Here is a 19,235-nt window from a genome sequence, read left to right as displayed (position 1 = left end):
ATCAAGTTCCTCTACGGCTCAAAATTCTCGACTTTTTAGGAATTTGGTTAATATGGGTGAATACTTTTTATCCCAGAGAAGGTTTTTCTGGTTGGCGAAGAATAGCTCACTTTAAACGATGCACGGTGATATGATCTCAATCACCAACATCAAAATGAAAAATAATCTTGAATCAATTTTAGCTGATGTGGTTATAGAAATATTTAGACAGTATGATTTTTGAGCAGCATTTTGCCCTTGTTTTTAACTGTATACTCATCTGCGCATCTTTTTGTGCCCCAATGAGATCATATCACGGCTCCCTGAAGCAACGAACGATAAACAAGTTTTTTTGAAATGGACGGCCATTTTTAATCTAGGGGACAAGTTCTTGTGCTATTTCGTATTCTTGAGTCTTGTGTGGAATAGATACCACTTTGTGAGCTTCAATCACTTCGTTAGGTGCCAAGAGTATTTTCAAATATATGGGCCTTTATTTCGAAGTGGTGGCCGACTTCTATTTCATAGCCTTTCCGAAATAAGACATCAACTTTACGTTGATGCTTCATGGAGTTCTAGCTCGTCTCTATACGCACACGCGCACAATCTCAACGCATCATCAAAAACTCGGACCTTGGGATTCGTCGTCAAAAAGAACTGCTTCAAGAAGGAAGCATACATATTTTTGTGCAAGTGTACGGGTCAATGGAAACTTCCCAAGCTACCAATCATTGATATTTGTGCGCCCATCAACGATATTGAGTTCTACACGTCAAAACCAGCCTGGAATATCGAGAGATGAACCTTGCAATAAAATCCCAGCCGTTCTTGGACTTACCAAGATTAGCACAAAAGGTTGCTTGTAATGCCTGATGACTTAATTGACGTGCCAATTAACTAACATCCCATGTTTTTCAAATTGTGCTATAGCTTTCCTGATTTGCTATTGATGTCTGAAAGTCAATAAACTAGTTATTCTTTGTCAAACAATTCCATGTATGATTTGTCATTCTGAAGTATACCACCACCGTTGGTAGATTATGTGTAAATGCTGCAAGCAATTGGCGAGGTATACGTTTTCACAAGTAGTTTTCTCTGCAAGTTCCTGGACAAACCGATATCTCATTTCTCATTTCAAAACACGGCGAAGGAGAATCGGTTTGTTCAGGGAGCCCTAACGAGCTTTTATGGTAGTACAAAATGGTGTTCAATTAAGGGCTTGGATTAGTAAAATGGCAAACTTATCAAAATTGATCACATTGTCTGAACATATTCAACGTCAAATGAGCTTAAACACTATTCGTTAGAATTGTATCATCGGTAGCTCTTCGCATCTTTAAAGCATGGGCTATTTTTCGCCAACCTGAAAAACCTCCTCAGGGATGAAAAGTATTTACCCATATTAACCAAATTGCTAAAAAGTCGAAAATTTCGAGCCGTAGAGGAACTTGATATTTCGTCAGGACGTAGGCCCACCCTTCGTTAACACTGTAGGCCTAATGCCGTTTGTTGTTGTAGTACCTAGTCTGGAATCAGGGTCAGGCGTGGCGTGTTTGGTTCTTGAATTGCCGAAATATGATAGAATATGCAAAACGTTACCCACGGGATTGAAATGTCCGAATGCTTACTTTTTGAGAAAATAGCCAAAATATTTGGAAAAGTATTTTTTATTGTAATTAAATATCTTTACCCGCTCTGGTGATGAGAAACCAAAAAAACTGAGAGCTACGCCCCAAAACGAGGAGCTAAAAAGTTCTTTGTGGGGATTTAAAAATGCCCTCTATCTATGTTTCTTCTACTTTGTGCCAAGGATGGAACATCGTTGAAGCACATATTTCGCACCAATCCATTGGTAAACAACCAATCATCATTTATTGGATTCTGCATCCCAATTTAAGGCAGAGATCAATTAAAGCTATCCAAGAGGGTGGAAAAATATAAAAAATGATTACTTGAGGCCTGATTGATTGAGGCAAAAAATAAGACATAATGCGTTTCTTTATTGGTGCAATTAAGCTAATTTTTCATTTGAACCGTCAAAAATTGAGCTTTATTGCACTACATTCTTATTATTAGGTGGATACATATGATTTTGTTACTAAGTTTGATCCTGTCACCAGTATATAGGATGAAAATGTAATGTCTCCATTATTGATGTCTGACATTACAATTGTCAACTAGGAGATCTGGTCACTCGTGCTCTGAGTGAGAGAGTGAGTGAGACAAGCAATTATACCAGACACACAAGCTAACAACTATTTTCTCTACTTTTAGATCAAACTGGAGGCTACATGTGTTCACGCATATCGGCCAGGAGATCCCTCCCGACGTATTTGACGCTTAGGACCATGAGACCAAGGCCATTCTGACTGGCACAGATGCTCGAATGAAGCGAAAGGATTTTGAGGAGCGCTTAGCCAAGGCCGAAGCCAAGAAGGCCAGAAAGAACAAGAAGGCCCACAAATCAAAACGTGAATTGTCGTTCGAGGAGCTGTGGTATCCCATTTATGAATTGAGAGAATAAACGTTTAAAAAGGCGAAATCCATTGCTCGTTCTTCGTTACCTTTATTTCAATTTTGCTTTCGGTGGCATTCTCTGCCAATTCTCAAAACTGTCTTAAAAGTAACCTCAACAACATTTCAATCCCCCACTAATAAAGGCGTCCCGAATTTCAGAAAAGAAAAAAGTGTTAAAAGTATGTGTGGTCTAAAAGGCCATTATGAGAGGGAATCAAATTTTAATTCCTTTGGATGTAAGGTTAATTGTAGCGATTGAAGAGGCTTAACGTGCGTTTTGAGAGCACCTTCATGCCCTCGAGAATCCAGCTTAGTTCGAACAATGAAGTCCACTTCTCTTATTTCTTGGACTTTATAATCGTTCAATTGGCTGCCCTCAAATATTTGTTGGGAGTATGGACAATACCTACCTATGTACAATACATGTAGGTGCTGATCCAGTGGCATCTCTCAAGTCGGACTTGGACAAGTTTTCGATCAAAATTCCATGGGGCTGAACTGGCATCATCGGCTGAATCAGACTGAAATGGCAGAGAGAATTGTTCCTATTGCTCAAAGACCGGGGGTGTATGTTGTCTTGCTTTGGAAATCGTCGTATATGCATAAGAAATCCTCTCATGGCATTTTCGAGCGCTTGATTTTGTCACAGACATTATTCGAGACAATATTAGTCAAAAACAAGTTGAAAAGGACCAAAACTCTTTTCATCACCAGGTGATGTGAGATGCAATCAAAATCAGACGAATGAATCTGGTGCAGTGGGATTAATCATAAGATATTTCATTAACGAAAAGGAATAACGAAACATTTAAGGGGATGAGAATATTAAAATCATACTTTTGTCCCAATAAGAGACGACAAAGGTGCTCAAATTATCGGCTGTTGAGAAGGCGAAGTTTCGATATATTTCTTTAATTTTTTCTTTTCACGGGTTTTTTAGCCGATGCTTGGGAATTATTTCCCAGCAACTCAAGTCATGGTTTATTAAAAAACTTCTTGTACTAACGAATTAGTACCTGCCACTTTGAGGCACCCCTGAACGCAGGGCTGGTCAGGCATCGTTTGCAGGAAACGGTCCAAGTCTCGCTTAAAACTAGGCAAGGGTTAATCTATTACGTAGAATTGCCGAAGAGGTATGGGCAAAAGGTTGTACATCGTAGGGGTTCTATTCAAAACGATTAGACGCCTTTAGGCTCTCTAGAAGTATATCATCGAACGAACTCTCATTATGTCGAATGGCTCAAGTAATGCCTCTTCTGTCACTCTGGGAGTGTTCAACGTCTGGATTGGGGCAAAGACCGTGGAAACACTTGAACATGTAAAGAACTAGGTATTGGTCCTATCTTCGTTGAATTTTATATAATTAAAGGGACTGGAGTCTTTCCCAATAACTTAAGGTCGCCTACACCAGCCACGTTTCTTGTAAAGTTCTGTTACACTTTTTCAATCTTATTTAGCCCTGCTGCGGTCATCGGAGCACACAGATGGGGGAAGCATACTCCAGGTGTGGTTGAACTAAACATTTGTAAAGAGTCTTCATCGTAAACGTGTCCCTGGACTTGAAAGTTCTACGTATATTACACACTTTAGTCGGGATATGTTGGTCAAATTTTCCTTGGTTTTCAATAATTATCCCTAGATCTTTAATGGAGTCGACTACCTCTATCGGGTTATAACTGTCATCTGGATATGATGGCGTGCCTATATTTTTGGGATCGAAAGACATGACCTTAAATTTCCCGCAGTTCAGTTTCATATTTTGTCCGTGTGCACATTCATAGACCCGATCTAAATCATTGTGTAAGTCTTGATTGCAATATGAATTTCTACCAAAAACTAACTTTTCGTCATCTGCATAAGACGAGATTGATGATTGAAGGGGTAACCTTTGTAAGGGTGAAATAAAAATCGTAAATAATACAGGATTGATCCCTGGGGAACACCAGATGCTGCATTTTGCTTGTGTCCCAGTACTCCGTCAACTTTGACGTTTTGGATGAGACTCGTCAGAAATCATTTGAGCCACACTTGAACATTCCCACTAATACCTAGGTCAGTTAAATAATTGAGCAGTAAAACATGGTCTACTTTGTCAAACGCTTTAGCGAAGTCCAGGTATATAACGTCTACACAATCATGATGCTGAAGTCTCTCAATTATGTCGTCAAAATGATGTACTAATTGCGTCAGAGTGCTGAAATGAGCCCGGAAGCCATGCTCTTTGTCAGGAATGCTATCTTTGTCGTCAAGATATTTTTCAAGTCTTACTTTAACAAGCTTTTCCATAACTTGGGCGACGTTTGACGGTAGTGAAATAGGACGGTAATTCGTCGACAGACATCGGTCTCCTCCTTTATAAATTGGGACTATATGGGCTGTTTTAAATTGCTCAAGCACCTTCCCTTCTGTCAATGATCGAGTCATCAAGTAGGATAGCAATGGGGCCACTGATTTAGATCTTTGCTTCAAGACTTGTGCGGTCACACCATCTGGGCCTGGAGAGCTATTTTTTTCATTGACTGGATTGCTTTGGTGATGTCGTGTTCATCAACTTTCATATCACCTAATGCATGAGTGGCATCAGTAGGCTTGATGTCGATTGTGGCAATAGCGCACTGCGATGGGGGCGAGAACGCCGACCCAAAGAGGTCACCAAGCACTTTAGCCAATTCGTTTGAACGAGTTACTACTTTGTCATTAATTAACCCGAAATGGTCCAACAGGGGGTTTAGATTTGAGTTTAGAATTCGCATACGTGTAAAAAGCTTTTGGGTTAAGTTTCAGCTCCCGCACGATTTTGTTCTCAATCCGTTGCTGTTCATTTTCAAGGGAAGTACTAAGCAGGATATCAATGTGTTTGATCTTGTTGCTTATACACTTAACTTCATATCCAACCAATCGTTTAAGTTTGAGTTTTTGATCAGGACACCTCTCTTCTTCAAGAGACGTTTTCTGTATTTTGGTATTTGATACGAGTCCTTGCGTGATAAAAGTGGTACTTCTAAAGAGGTACACACCACCTCCAATGCGTTATTCAACAAATCAATTGCGCCGTCAATGCTTGTTTCTTGTTCCATCTTGTCAATAATGTTCCAACAATTTATCCTTGCATTAATCTGCGACCGCTAGCATTCGTTAACATGCTTAAAACTGTGTTTGGACTCATACTTCCTCTTTCAGCTTTTTTATTTATACAGTAGACTTTTTGAAACCGTAGAACAGTGCTTTTGTCTAATATTGCGCTTTGTTTCTTGCTCTTTTGTACCCTTTCTGTTTTGTAAAGTACCCATGTGACCTCCGCAACTTTATGCTGACATCTTCTTACACTGCTGCTTAATGGAGTCATTATAAATCCATGCTTCCCCTGAATGAAGGGAAGTATACGTCTTACTCTCTCTAGAACTCGACTCTCTACTTATTCCATGGCTGGGTAATGAAATGAACTTGCTTTCTTGCCAAATGGGCCATGCAACATGTAATTCACAAATAAGAGCACCGCTTCACAACAAGTCATTTTTGAAAGGTTTTTCCACAAATCCAGTTCCCCAAGAGTTTTTGATCATTGAGTTTTGATAGCCGTAGGTTAGCATTGCATTGTGGAGAGTGGAATCTTTATCTCTCGAATAGATGGCCACTACAACAGCGCCATGCTTTAAAAGTAAGGCTTTCATTCGATCATCCGTCAACTTTTTCTTGAAAAAGTAGTAATCCGTGACCTTTTGTTTGGAACGAAACATAAACAAGAAGTATCAATGCAATTTTTTGAAGTTACAATTATTGCTCTTACCTTGACTCCTGAGTCGTAATTGTCGGGCATTGTTGTATCATTTGTATCAATTGTGTTTTCCTGCTTTTCTTTGTAAGGAACATCCTTCGCTAAAGGTAGTTGGCCTCCGCACTTTTCGATCACACACTTGAGGTACGTATCCAAGGACGAGGTTCCTTCGCAACCATCGCCATTGTCGCTAAAAAAACAGATAACAATACAAATGGCATCCACAGTTCAGTTTCATTTACCCTTACTATGAAGTGGCAGAATTTAGAAGTGCTTGCTCCGACAAATGCAAGTCGTTTTTCTGATTTGGATTGGCAATGAGGACGGCTGTCTCAATGGCGGCCACTGAAGCGAACACGGCACAGCAATGGCACTTCTTTCCTTGATCCCTCACTCCTGTTCGGAATTTCTTCTCAGTATGAAACTCCAGTGGGGGACCGCCTTCGTTTTTTAGCTTTTCCTCTAAAGAGGACAAGTATTCCGTTGATTTCGTGCTGTTAAAAGATGGAGCCCCACTCCCAAACACACTTGAACTTCTCCAACTTTTGTTTATGAACCCTACGAATATGCAACAAATTCAAATATGAGGCAATGGATATCGTCCTCTACAAAATTGCCAAGCATATTTACAGTGTACCTCCAAGCCTAGTTTGATTCGTCAAAAGATCAATGTTGGACGGGCGACAGTAAAACAGGGATTCTTTCTTTCTGTAGGCCTCGTTTTGTTCTTTGATGTCGTTAAGGGCCTTTCGAAGATGTTCATCCACGGTCTTTGATTTGTCCTCTTTGGATACTGCTTCAAACAAATCTGAATCTGGTTCAATCTCATTGTATTCATACTCGGGGTCAGATTTCAACCAATCACCATCTGTAATAAGATTTTTTTTGTGATTTTTTTCACCTATCAAGACTAATTTATGATCATGATTGATGAAGGGATCACTCAAACTGAGGCAGTGTTTTTAGCAAGGGACACAATTTGAAAAAGATCCTCATACCCGCGGGCGAACCCGGATTGGCAGGCAATCCTTTGTTGCTTGCCATGCGTGCCTTATCCTCTGAAGAAACAAACTGTTTGAGTCCCAGGACATTGCTTTTCTTTTATTCTCTCGAATCTAAACAAAGCTCAATCTTTATCAGGACTACAACATGGCAAGCGTTTATGAATAGTGCAACTAAAGGAATCCTTATCCCCCACCGACCCCCAGACTTACGAGCTAGTCTCTGATGTTTGACTACGTAAGAAATCGAGTGAATTTTCAATATTAAAGTGGACAGAGAGCTTTGAAAGCAAAGGGTCAAGTAAATACCAAAGAATCGTAATGTCACGTTTGTAGTGTGAAAATAGCCAACCCTGGATCGATTATTCAATTTGCGGGTGCTTGGATTGCTAATGATGAGGGGATTTTAGGCCCTAGGATGATCTGGAAATTGAAAATGGTCGCAAAACAATCCCTTCATTACATTAAAACAGCTAGATGTTTTTTAATTCAGACACAACACTTTACCCCCAAAACGGACCGTATGGATCTACATCGCAATCCATGTCGGTTTTTATCATGAAAAGAGCTCAAGTTACCCTGCAAGGCTTTTGAACGCCTTTATTGACACTGAGGAATTCCATTTTCAATTGAAAGCTGTCGTTGAATGCTTTCAAAAACTATTTTATTGCCAATCTTGGTGACCTTCCGTAGTGAGGTCGTCAATTCGTATGTCCCAATATCCTTGGTTCTTTTTTTTCGGTTTGGTTTTTCACGGGCTTTTCCAACCGCTACAGGGAATGTAATCCCCAGTACTATTAAAATGAAAGGTTATAATTCGTCTATTTATTACCTTTCAATTTTTATATGATATTTGGTCTACCAACGAATTTGAGTTGGCAGACCGAGCTAATCCTCGAATGTAGGGTTGATCTGGTATGCTATCTAAAAATTTGTCCAAGTCTGACTTGAAAGATGCTACCGGATCAACAAGGCCTACGTATTCCCTACGAATATTGGAGGGACGCAAATTAAACAATGAAGGAGCCCGAGAAAGAAGAGATGTGGACTTCATTGTTCGAACTAGCCTGGATTTTCGAAGGCTTGAAGGTGCTCTCAAAACGCACATTAAGCCTCGACGGTCACTAGAGTTGACCCTAAATCCTGGGTTGGGACAGAGCTCGTGGATACTTTTGAAGACGTACAGTATCAGATACCTTTCGTACCTTCTCTGAACACTGTACAGTCCCAACTTTTTTAGCCTCTCCCAATATGAGATCAGTGGTCACATTTTCTTCCATCTCCTGATCTGCTTTGCAACACGCTCGTTCTTGTGCCCTTTGCTTCTGCATGAGGTTTTGGCCACTTACTAAAAAAGAAAAGAAGCAAATCTTGGCAGTGGTTTATCTTTGAGACTTAGAATACGTGGTGATCTTGAAATCATAAGCAAAGAGATGGGCAAATATTAAAGCGCTTGAAAACATTTGGTAATACATCATCCAAAAAGAATTGAACCACTAAATGGGCCAAACATTGAAGAAGTATCAGTTTCTGATGTTAAATTGGGGGGATTCCATCCGTACGTGCACTAGAGAAGTTCACAAAAACTATTGACAAGAGAGAGGGAATCATGTGGAAAGCTCGGTCAGCATTGGACCAAAAATTAGCCTCATTCTGACAACCTAAACTCATATCAACCTTGTGATCGGCGCGGTAAGTTCAAAAGCGAGTAAATAAAATGTCGGGAAGTCCCAAAGAGACCAGGAGTTCACTCACGACCACCATGAGCATGAAATTGTAGTTATTAGTGTTATTTCAGGCGTATTGTTTTTCCGCCTTCAACTTTTGTTCTGAGACAATTTATTCGAGCTTGTTTGCCAAAACGACCAACTTATGGCCTATCTTATAAATAACAAAGTTAATCAAAACCTCTAAAATATGGATAGTTTCATCCCGAGAATGCGCAGTGTTCTTTTTGTGTTGAAAGCTTTCAGGTCATTATAGGAAATGATTGAAGACTTATAATGTACGAAAATAGTCTATTGCTTGACAGCAATCATGAAAATGTTAAGTGTTGTGCAATAAATGCCTCATAATATGAGAATGCCCCGATACAGTACATACGTATATTGATCATTTTATCTCTATTTGTAAATCCCACTCCCGATCTGCTGTTCTGATAATCCTTTAATTCTGTTGTTATAACGATTGAGCAACTTTGAATACCATTGACGAAGACAATGTTGTAATACTGATAAAGACTGGGCTTTGTTTAGATTCGAGAGAATAAAAGAAAAGCAATGTCTTGGGGCTAAAACAGTTTTTTTTTTTAGAGGATAAAGCAGGCATGGCAGGCAACAAAGAAGTTAAAATGACGACTATTGCATTTAAAAAAGGTGTATCGTATTCAATAACCAGTGTGAGTGTTGTGGCTACGCCTTGGATAGTGCAAGTGGTCTATGGATACTGTTATCAATTCAATCAACCATCAAACAGTATAAATATCAATATTTGAGGAACATTTTGCATTCCAGACAATGCTATATCAATATGCTTTGTAGCAAAGGACACTTCAAGAACTTATCCAACCCATATGATCCTTCTAGTCGTTGACATATTTTAGAATCAAGATCGGCCATTCTAAACACCGGCGGCCATTTTTGACCACCTTCCAGCAATTTCTGCCATTTTCTGCCACTTTCAGCCACTTGTGGCAGAAAGCGGCAGAAATTCGATCAATCTCGATTTTTCCCATCGCTGGATGAGAGGGCAATAATAGAGGCCGTAATTTGATCATAAGGCAATCATGGAGGTCAAAAACGACAACAGGGCAATCATAGAGGCTGATCAAACCCAAATCAAAGCCATCAGCAGCAGCTGACTTAATAATCACAACAAAACTTGACTTGACCTGGAAATGAAGTCAAACGAGGAAGCGCAAGGTTAGCAAACTCTAGGAAACTGAACTCCATTACACAATTTGCTATATCGTAAATGTGTTGAAATGCCCAATTACAAACTCAAGTGATTTCCATATTTGCAGAATATGAATTAGCTAAACTAAAAATACAAATGATAATTCATGTGGTTTGGCGTTGCAATTGGTCAAGTCAAGACCCAGCCAATATTCACCAAGTTCATTCACCAAAAGCAAGACTGGTAGAGCCACCCTGGAAATTATCAGCTAACTAGTCAGTTCAAACAATGATCGAGGAGAAGGAATGGTGAAATTTCAAGAATTCGATGTATTGAGACTCATTATTGCTAAACTTGGACAACTAGCAGCCTTCTGAGCCATGTAAAATCATTGTCCAAACCCTATTGTGACAGTTAAACCTTCAAAAGGAGGATGTTTTCTTTTTATGAGTATTCATTAGTCCAATTTACTTGTGGATGAGCCAATCAGATGGTCCACCAACTCACTGCCACACCTTTTAGGACCAGAGGACATTGGCCATATGATGGCAATTAAAATGAAGAGAGTGCCAAAATTGGATGCACTTATTGGTAATACCGTGATTTGTTTAGCCTAAAAACCGCTGATTTTGATGATTGGAACCTTTGATCCATCATATAAATACAAATCATGCATTGAATTTAGATGATGGTAACTTACCTCAGATTTGTTTGTTTGAAACAACATAGTTTATTAGATCAATGGGGATCAAAGATATCACGATTGTTAAACCAGACTTATTCCATCATATTTACTAAAAGAAGCCAGTTTTGCTATTGGTGAACATGGTATGGGTCTTTGCCTATTGGGACTTGCATCTTGCATCTTGCGCTAGCTGTTTTTGTTTATGTGTACCGGAAACTCCAGTGATACAGTTTTGGCCAGTCTATTTTGTTTTTTAGAGCCAGTCAGTGTTCTGTGTTAACTCTGCGAGTGCCAGAGAAAGTAATATGCAATTGAACGATTCCAGTCAAGTTGGGAGCACTACGGTGTGTGGGTCTGTATCCAATCGCGGGGGGGTCAAAAGGTTCCATCTGCAGTCGAGATACTTCGGACAACTGTGGTACAAATCTGAATCATTGACAGTTTGTCCAATTTCTGAGTAGAAGCCCCCAACACAACCACTTGCCAAGTAATTGCTCTCCTGTATCACGATTCTTTAAACGGGTTTGAGCAAGTTGACCGACTGCATTGTTAAGAACGAAAGGTTAAAGGGGTTATGATGGGGTCAAGTTGCAATTTTCATCCATGTGGTGGAAACACTTATCTGAAACGGAAGAAGCTAGCCCTTGTTCAGGCTGACCTCCAGTGGTGTCGGAATTACCTTGATTACGCAAAGGTGCAATCATGTCGCCCACATTTAACCACGTTGTTGGGAGATCGAAACAAAATTCCGAATGCCTCATCACTGCATTGCAATTTCTTTTACATTTCGTTGCAATTTCAAGATGCGTTGCAAAATAAGGGTAATCAATCGAAATATTTGATTTGCTCTGCCAATGTCTTGATCTTTTTTTTTGACATGTTACGTGTGTTATGCCCAAAAACATGGCTTTTTATATTCTACCTCCCTTTGTGTATGTTTTTTAAGATTCAAAAGAAATTGAAAGAAAACAAAAATTATGAACGTTTCATGGGAATAATTTAACCCTCGTATTGCAGGATTTCGCGAAAATCGTTGTCCTTTAACCCCCAGCACCAGTTGACCTGAAAATATGCTCATCCGGTACAACTCCTGTTGAGCTTAATCATTCTAGTTCTTTTCGTTTCCATGGTTCATATTTAAGGTCAAGTCAAGTTCTATTGTTTACTAAGTCAGCCGCTGCGGATAGCTTTATTTTAGTTTTGTCCACCCTTCAAGATTGCCCTGTTGTCGTTTTTGACCTGTACGATTGCCTTATGATCAAATTTAGGCCTTTTTGATTGCGCTCTCGTCTCTTTTTTGTCCTTCAGGATTGCCCGTGTTGTCATAGTCAACTGGCTTTTGACCGCTCTGTTGTCTTTTCATTTGAATTTTACTCAGACTAACACAAGCAAAAGTGAGTTCAATTGGAAAATCAAAGAAATTCTTCGGCTGTCCTTATGTAGTAGAGAGTGAAAAAACCGAATGATATGGGAGGACGAAATCAGTTTTCCAATTAAATATTCTGAGAAACAAAAAAAATTATAAAAATAGATGGCCCTTGCAGGTGACAGTTGGTTGAAGTCTGACCCCGAGTATGAATACAATGACATTGAACCAGACTCAGAATTGTTTGAAACAATATCCAAAGAGGACAAATCAAAGACCGTGGATGAACATCTTCGAAAGGCCCTTAACGACATCAAAGAACAAAACGAGGCCTACAGAAGGAAAAAATCCCTGTTTTACTGTCGCCCGTCCAACATTGATCTTTTGACGAAGCAAACTAGGCTTGGAGGTAAATATGCTTGGCGATCTTGTAGAGGACGATATCCATTGCCTCATATTTGAATTTGTTGCACATTCGTAGGGTTCATAAACAAAAGTCGGAGAAGTTCAAGTGTGTTTGGGAGTGGGGCTCCATCTTTTAACGTCCAGAAATCTGCGGAATACTTGTCCTCTTTAATGCAAAAGCTAACAAAAGAAGGCGGTACCCTACCAGAGTTTCATACTGAGAAGAAATTCCGAACGGGAGTTAGGGATCAAGGAGAGAAGCGCCATTGCTGTGCCGTGTTTGCTTTGGTGGCTGCCATTGAGACAGCCGTCCTCATTGCCAATCCAAATCAGAAAAACGACTTGCATTTGTCGGAGCAAGCACTTCTAAATTGTGCCACTTCATAGTAAGGGTAAATGAATCTGAACTGTGGATGCCATTTGTATCGTTATCTGATTTTCAGCGACAATAACCGTGGTTGCGAAGGAACCTCGTCTTTGGATACGTACCTCAAATGTGTGATGGAAAAGTGCGGAGGCCAACTACCTTTAGCGAAGGATGTTCCTTATAAAGAAAAGCAGGAAAACACAAATGATACAACAATGCCCGACAATTATGACTCAGGAGTCAAGGTAAGAGCAATAATGTTCACCAGGCTGGCCAGGTTTTTTTCACTCAGCAATGCTAGCTCTTGCAAAATCGATGCTAAAAAATGCAAATTGGAATTCGAAAATGCTACTTTTTTAAGAAAAGCATATTAATCATGGTGCTCATAAAGGATTTCAGATTCACAATTCAATTATATTTGGCACTCACTGACTCGTTATGTTCAGGCAATATTTTGAAAATCATAATTCAAGAAAAAAATTGAAAACACAAGAATCTAAAGAAAAACCTTGGAGTTAAAATTGATTCAATTGTGTTCATTATATTCTCCTAATTTTGAACCCTGAGACTTCGAAGGGGACACCAAATGGTGACAAGCATTTTGTGAGCAAAAATGTATTTTTAGGATTTGAACAAGGTTTTTTTACACACAATTATAATTGTTCCTATAGCCATAAAATGTTCGTCTTGAGTGATATCAGATCATGAAAATAAGATAAATTGTTTTTTTTTATCGTGCATCATACTTCAAAGCGGACTTTAGCAAGAGCTGCAATAAGTTTCTTTATCCATGGAGCTTAATTGTTGTCGATCCCTTCTGTTTTGAAATATTTTTGCTACTTTTGAATCATGTGATTTGGTTTACCTCAAATGTGTGGGGGAATACTTTTCAGAATACAATGAAACTAACCAAAATGTTAATGTTTCTTTGAATACTACAGTGAAATTAACCCATACTTACTTTTACTTAAGGATGGTAATTATTCGTTCTTATACAAGCACTGACCATTTTAATCAACATCTTTAATTGTGTTAGCCAACCCAAAATCTTGTTGTGTGCCAAAAGTCTGGTTACAAACAGAAATTTAGCTATATTATTGGCATAAGTATTGAACAAAACATGTGATCAATATCATTTTAGTAACCATTGATGGTATGTTCTTCCAACCAGGCATGTAAATATACTACAAATGATTTTAAACATGAAAAGTGCTAATTGTGTTTTCATGATAAAGCAAGAATTTGCTCTAAACACAATCAGTCAATACTTTTTTGGTCATAACATTATTTGTAGATAATTGTTTAAGAGACATCTTGACCAAATTTCAAGTAATTTGGTGAACTTGTTATGAAACTGTGGTTCTCACTCTGTGAATGACCCTCAATTCAAAAGTAAAAATGCTGTACCTCTGAGTTGCATATCATTCTTTAAACTCGTTTGGACGTTTCATAATCATGGAATAATATATATGTTGAGATAGGACACCTATTTTGCTTGACTATTTTGGATCCTTTTGCAAAATAAACAATTTATTGGAGTCCTAAGTTCAAATTGCAATCTAGTGTACCGTACTTTGGTTTTACTCTGTGCCCCTTAAATAATGCCTGCTTTTTATGCAAACTTCCTAATAAGTAGAAATTTAAACTCTACAAAAAGATAACTCAGTCATTTTTCACCAGTGCCACCTGATGTTTTTACGGATAATATTTTTTATTCATACTGGAGTTAATGTCTTGATTCAACGCAATGGTCTTACTTTGCGGTGAGTGGAAAGCCGTGTCGTTTCCTCTCTTTAGAGTCCCAGCTTAATGTACTCGTAAAGTAAACATTCCAATGGAAATCACTTTGTGGCTACAGGGTATCAAATTCATGGAATGGGAAAGGGTTCCAATGAAAGAACACGCCAAATGTAGTTCCTTGTGAGAATTCTTTTTGCTTTTCCTCCCTTTTGGTCATTTTTTCATTGAAATAATGCTAGGAAAATGTTAAAATGCTAGACGAGATTTCACAATGCTTTGGACCATGCAAGAAATGCTAGTTTAATGCTAAAACACAGACTAATGCTAATTAAAAAATCCAATGCTAGTGGCCTTGAAATAATGCTAATTTTCAAAAAGTAGCATCAAAAAATGCTACCTGGCCAGCCTGATCTTCATTTCAAAAGATTGCATTGATAATTCTTGTTTATGTTTTGTTCCAAACAAAAGGTGACGGGTTGGTACTCTTGGGAAAAGTTGACGGATGATGAAATGAAAGCCTTACTTTTAAAGCATGGCGCTGTTGTAGTGGTCATCTATACGGGAGATAAAGGTTCCACTCTCCAGAATGCATTGGAAACCTACGGCGGTGGAATATTTGACTTTTCTTCATTTCAAAAGTAGGCTATCAGTTTACATTCGTTATCACATTGACATTATATGAATGAATCAATGATTAAGGAATCATGCTTTTATAAATTTTCCAGAAGAGATACTGAGAAGAAGCATGCAATCACTCTCGTTGGTTTTGGGATTCATCAAGGCACACCTTATTGGGAGATCAAAAACTCTTGGGGAACTGGTTGGGGAAATGAGGGCTATATGAAAATAAAGCAAGGAAGTAAAATCATCACGGATGTGACTAGATTTAAACTCATGTCTTGCCAATAGCTCTCTCTAATCACAATTCACAATTCAATTTCGCATAGCATGTAGTGGTACCAATTGTGGAAAAAACCCTTCCAAAATGACCTGTTGTGAAGCGGTGCTCTTATTTGTGAATTACACGTTCCCCTATGAACCTGACCACCATGTTGCATGGCCCATTTGTCGATTCTCCAAGTTCACTGCACTGTACGCACTGTTCTACGGTTTCAAAAAGTCTACTGTATAAATAAAAAAGCTGAGAGAGGAAAGAGGAGTCCAAAAACATTTTTGAGCATGTCAACGAATGCTAACGGTCGCAGAGTAACGCAAGGATAAATTGTTTGAACATTATTGACAAGATGGAACAAGAAACTAGCATTGACGGCGCAATTGATTTGTTGAATAATGCATTGGAGGAGGTGTGTGCCATTTTAGAAGGACCGCTTTTATCTCGCAAGGACTCGTATCAAATACCAAAATACAGAAAACTTCTCTTGAAGAAGAGAGGATGAACGTGTCACCAAAGCAATCCAGTCAATCAAAAAAAGTAGGCCCAGATGGTGCGATCGCACTATTCTTGAAGCAAAGTTCTAAATCGGTGACCCCACGGCCATTTTACTAGAAGAATCGATAATCGATCATTGGCAGTAGAGAAGGTGCTTGAGCAATTTAAAACAGCCCATAAAGTCCAAATTTATAAAGGAGGAGACCGAAGTCTGTCGACGAATTACCGTCCTATTTAACTACCGTCAAACGTTGCCCAAGTTATGGAAAAGCTTGTTAAAGTAAGGCTTGAAAAATATCTTGACGACAAAAATAGCATTCCTGACAAAGAGCATGGATTCCGAGCTCATTTCAGCACTCTGAAGCAATTAGTACAGCATTTTGACGACATAATTGTGAAGCTACTGATCAATTATTTAACTGACATAGTTATTAATGGGAATGTTTGAGTGAGGCTCAGAGAATTTCTAACGGGTCGCATCTAAAGCGTCAAAGTTGACGGAGTATTGGGACACACGCAAGTTATAGCCTCTAGTGTGCCCCAGGGTTCAATCCTTGGGCCCTTATTATTCATCATTTTTTATTTCACCTTTACAAGGGTTACCAATTCAGTCATCAATCTCGTCTTATGATGATGACACAAAGTTAGTGTTTGGTAGAAATTCGTTTTTTAATCACGACCTACAAAATGATTTAGACCGGATCTATGAATGGGCACACGGACAAAAGATGAAACTGAACGGTGTGAAATTTAAGGCCTTTTGATCCCAAAAATATAGGCACGCTCTCTTATCTAGATGTCCGTCATAACCCGATAGAGGTGGTCGACTCTATTAAAGATCTGGGGATTATCATTGAAAACCAGGGAAAATTTGACCAATGTATCCAGACTAAAGTGTGTAAGACATTTCAAACATGCGGATGGATATATAGAACTTTCAAATCAAGCGATACGTTTACGATGAAGACTCTTTTCAAATGTATAGTTCAGCCGCACCTGGAGTATGCTTCCCCCATCTGGGCTAAATAAGATAGAAAAAGTGCAACGTAGCTTTAGAAGAAACATTGCTGGTGTAATGACCTAAGTTATTGAGAAAGACTCCAGTTCCTTGAATTATATAGCATTCAATGAAGATATGAGCGATACCTTGTTTTTTAACATGTTCAAGTTTCTCCATGGTCTTTGCCCCAATCCAGGCGTTGAACACTCCCAGAGTGACAGACGAGGCATTACTTGTGCCATTCGACAAAAGGCGAGTTCGTTGGACAATAAACTCTTAAAGATCCTAAAGGCGTCTTTCGTTTTAAATTCTTTTTGGTCTGTTTTTTCACGGGCTTATCTAACCCCTACAGGGAATGCAATCCCTAGTACTATAAAAATAAAGGTTATAATTCGTCTTTTTATTACCTTTCAATATTTTTACGATATTTGGTCCACCAACGAATTTGAATTGGCAGACCGAGCTATTCCTTGGATGTAGGGTTGATCTGGAATGTTATCTAACAACTTGTCCAAGTCCGACTTGAAAGATGCTTCCCCATACAATATGGCCTACGTATTAGAGGGAAGCAAATTAAACAATGGAGAAGTCCGAGAAAGAAGAAAGTTGGACTTCATTATTTTAACTAGCCTGGATTCTCGAGAACTTGAAGGTGCTCTTAAAACGCACAAAACGCACACTAGAATTGACCCTAAAACCTGGGTTGGGACAAAGCTCATGAATGCTTTTGAAGGCGTACAATATCAGATACCTTTCGAACCTTCTCAGAACACTGTACAGTCCCAACTTTTTTAGCCTCTCCCAATATGAGAGCTGTCTCAATCCTTTCATGTTCCTAGTGAAACATCTTTGGACTTGCTCGACCTTTTGCAAACCGGCTGAACTCATTGGAGCCCAGCCCAAATGGGTGAGGCTCCAATATATATTCAAGATGTGGCTGAACAATCGACTTGTGCAGAGTTAGCATCGCGATACTATCTCCGGACTTAAACGTGCGATATATCCAACCACATGTTTGAAAAGCCTTACCAACTTTCAACTGGATATGCTCATCGAACTTTCCATTATCTTGGAGCACTACACCTAAATCTTTCATAGATGAGATCTGCTGAATGCCCTTACCTTCATCATCTAATAGTGGAGTGTCTAATGGCGTCGACCCAAAGGTCATTGAGCGGAATTTCATTCCATTCAAGGCCATGTTACTCGCAGCAACCCAGGAATAAATTTGGTCTAGGACCTTTGCCAGACAACCGGAATCCTGACCATTCCTACCAACTACCAATTTTGTATCATCAGCATAAGAAGAGATACTGACATTACTACTACCAAGCTTCTGAAGCGGAGCAATGAAGATAATGAAAAGGAGAGGACCCAAAATGGAGCCCTGAGGGACACCCAACTTGACATCATGTATGTCACCAAGGGATCCCTCAACCTTAACTAATTGTTTCCTACCACAAATGAAACTTCTTAGCCAATTGAGAACCTTGCCTTGGATCCCAATCTCATGGAGCCTGTTAACTAAAAGGCCATGATCTACCTTGTCAAAGGCCTTGGCAAAGTCGAGATAAACTACATCGACTGATTCATGGCTCTCCAGTCCCTCAATAACCTGCTCTATATGCTCAATCAGTTGGGTAACCGTGCTAAAATGTGCTCGGAACCCATGCTGGCTAGGAGGAAGGACTTCATGTATATCAAGAAATTCAACAAGTTTGAACTTCATGATCTTCTCAAACACCTTCGCAATATTCGAAGTGAGAGAAATTGGCCTGTAGTTACTGGGGAGCGACTTATCTCCCCCTTTAAAAATTGGAACAACGTAAGTTAACTTTAGTGAAGATGGAAACTTGCCCTGATCCAAGATGCAACGCATCAAGTACGAGAAAACATGAGCAAGAGCTAGTGAGCATCTCATCAGAAACTGAGATGTCACAACATCAGGACCAGGAGATCTCGAAAGCCTCAAATCCCTGATGGCTGCTAAAGCATCTTGGTCAGTGACTGTAAGATCACCTAAATGCTCAACTTGACTAACCTTGTCAATCTCAGCAGACTCGTCTTCAGAGCAATGAGCTGTTACTGTTGAACTCAGTGGGGTTGAAAACATAC

The 19,235-nt window shown here is 39.3% G+C and overlaps 2 protein-coding genes across 5 annotated transcripts; one reads left to right on the top strand and one right to left on the bottom strand.

Moving 5' to 3' along the window:
• Window positions 1-5,944: 5,944 nt before the first annotated feature.
• On the bottom strand, window positions 5,945-7,406 carry LOC131891755 (uncharacterized). Its single transcript, XM_059241405.1, has 5 exons — window positions 7,270-7,406; window positions 6,909-7,139; window positions 6,520-6,829; window positions 6,284-6,461; window positions 5,945-6,212 (listed from the first exon to the last, which is right to left on the bottom strand). Exons 1-5 carry the CDS (start codon window positions 7,313-7,315, stop codon window positions 5,997-5,999), a joined length of 981 nt encoding a protein of 326 aa, XP_059097388.1. The 5' UTR covers window positions 7,316-7,406; the 3' UTR covers window positions 5,945-5,996.
• Window positions 7,407-9,591: 2,185 nt separating this feature from the next.
• On the top strand, window positions 9,592-15,774 carry LOC131891753 (cathepsin L-like proteinase). 4 transcript variants are annotated; one of them, XM_059241400.1, is made up of 6 exons: window positions 9,592-9,647; window positions 12,397-12,627; window positions 12,700-13,009; window positions 13,067-13,235; window positions 15,199-15,368; window positions 15,456-15,774. In XM_059241400.1, the coding sequence occupies exons 1-6, from the start codon at window positions 9,599-9,601 to the stop codon at window positions 15,637-15,639; spliced, it is 1,113 nt and encodes a 370-aa protein (XP_059097383.1). In that variant the 5' UTR covers window positions 9,592-9,598; the 3' UTR covers window positions 15,640-15,774. The 4 variants fall into 4 exon arrangements, with proteins under 4 accessions (XP_059097383.1, XP_059097382.1, XP_059097381.1 ...); XM_059241399.1 differs by having other exon boundaries at window positions 9,614-9,746; window positions 15,262-15,368; XM_059241398.1 differs by having other exon boundaries at window positions 9,614-9,746.
• The last annotated feature ends 3,461 nt before the right edge of the window (window positions 15,775-19,235 follow it).

Source organism: Tigriopus californicus, chromosome 12 (genome assembly GCF_007210705.1).
Source record: "Tigriopus californicus strain San Diego chromosome 12, Tcal_SD_v2.1, whole genome shotgun sequence".
Classification (NCBI taxonomy): Eukaryota; Metazoa; Arthropoda; class Copepoda; order Harpacticoida; family Harpacticidae; genus Tigriopus; species Tigriopus californicus.
This window is presented reverse-complemented; position numbering and strand designations above follow the sequence as displayed.